The sequence below is a fragment of the Galeopterus variegatus genome, unplaced genomic scaffold, assembly GCF_000696425.1.
Source record: "Galeopterus variegatus unplaced genomic scaffold, G_variegatus-3.0.2 Scaffold10396, whole genome shotgun sequence".
Taxonomy (NCBI): domain Eukaryota; kingdom Metazoa; phylum Chordata; class Mammalia; order Dermoptera; family Cynocephalidae; genus Galeopterus; species Galeopterus variegatus.
In genome coordinates, this window is record NW_007736507.1 from 48,952 (window position 1) to 49,762 (window position 811).

Genomic DNA, 811 nt, shown 5'->3' on the forward strand with positions numbered 1-811 from the left:
GTGGCCTCTGCCTTGGGTACACCTTCTTTCTCCAGAGCCATGACAAGGAGGTGGGCGATGCCCATGGCTGCCTGGGAGGTACCATAAGGAGGGTGATCAGACACAGGGCAAACAGCTGCTCCACATTTATCACCAAGTGAGCCCCTCTTCTTCCCTCCACCCCCAGAACACCCAGGAGGCCCAGTTAAGTCCTTGCCTTGAGACATCCAAACGTTGGGGCCCAGGCAGCTGCAATGATCACAATATGCCTGTGCTGCTTCCTTTTCTCAGGAGCCCATAACACCTCCCCTCTTTGATTCCTCCACCCATGCTTGTCCTCCTACTGGGACAACAGTCGAGATCCCCTGATTGTACCTACCTCACCTGCACCTTGGAAAACAAACACGTGATTAGAGAGCTTGTTTTTGGTGATTCGCAGAGCAGCCAGGATCCCTGCCACTGCGACAGAGGCTGTGCCTGCAACAGAGTGGACTGAGATCAGCCTCTGGCCATGGGCGTCCAACCTCCAAGAGAAGACTCTTGGAAGGGTTTCCCACACCTAGGACCTGTGGAGGAACAAACAACTTTCCTTAGCTCTGCAGATTTTGCCATGCAGATTTTGGAGCACATTCATGTCCTCTTTTGTAGATAACCATTTTTCTTTTGAGGAACAGCTCCTGGTTTGTCACTTGACCCTGGGAGAGAGGATCAGCCAGGTGCTGCTGCCACCATCATTCATAAATGAAATGACAAGAATAAATGTAATAGAAGCCAAAAGGAAGCATGAGCCTCACAGACTGGTTTGTTTAAAGGATAAATGGATTAAAAAAAA

The 811-nt window shown here is 50.2% G+C and overlaps 1 protein-coding gene across 1 annotated transcript in view; it reads right to left on the bottom strand.

The window, feature by feature from the left end:
* ME3 (malic enzyme 3, NADP(+)-dependent, mitochondrial) overlaps positions 1 to 811 on the bottom strand; it is an 81,713-nt gene that overhangs the window by 11,379 nt on the left and 69,523 nt on the right. Inside the window, exons 5-6 of the mRNA XM_008594231.1 lie at positions 359 to 456; positions 21 to 71 (exon numbers count right to left, since the gene is read on the bottom strand). Of these exons, the coding sequence (XP_008592453.1) occupies positions 21 to 71; positions 359 to 456 (149 nt within the window). The remainder of the gene's footprint in view (positions 1 to 20; positions 72 to 358; positions 457 to 811) is intronic.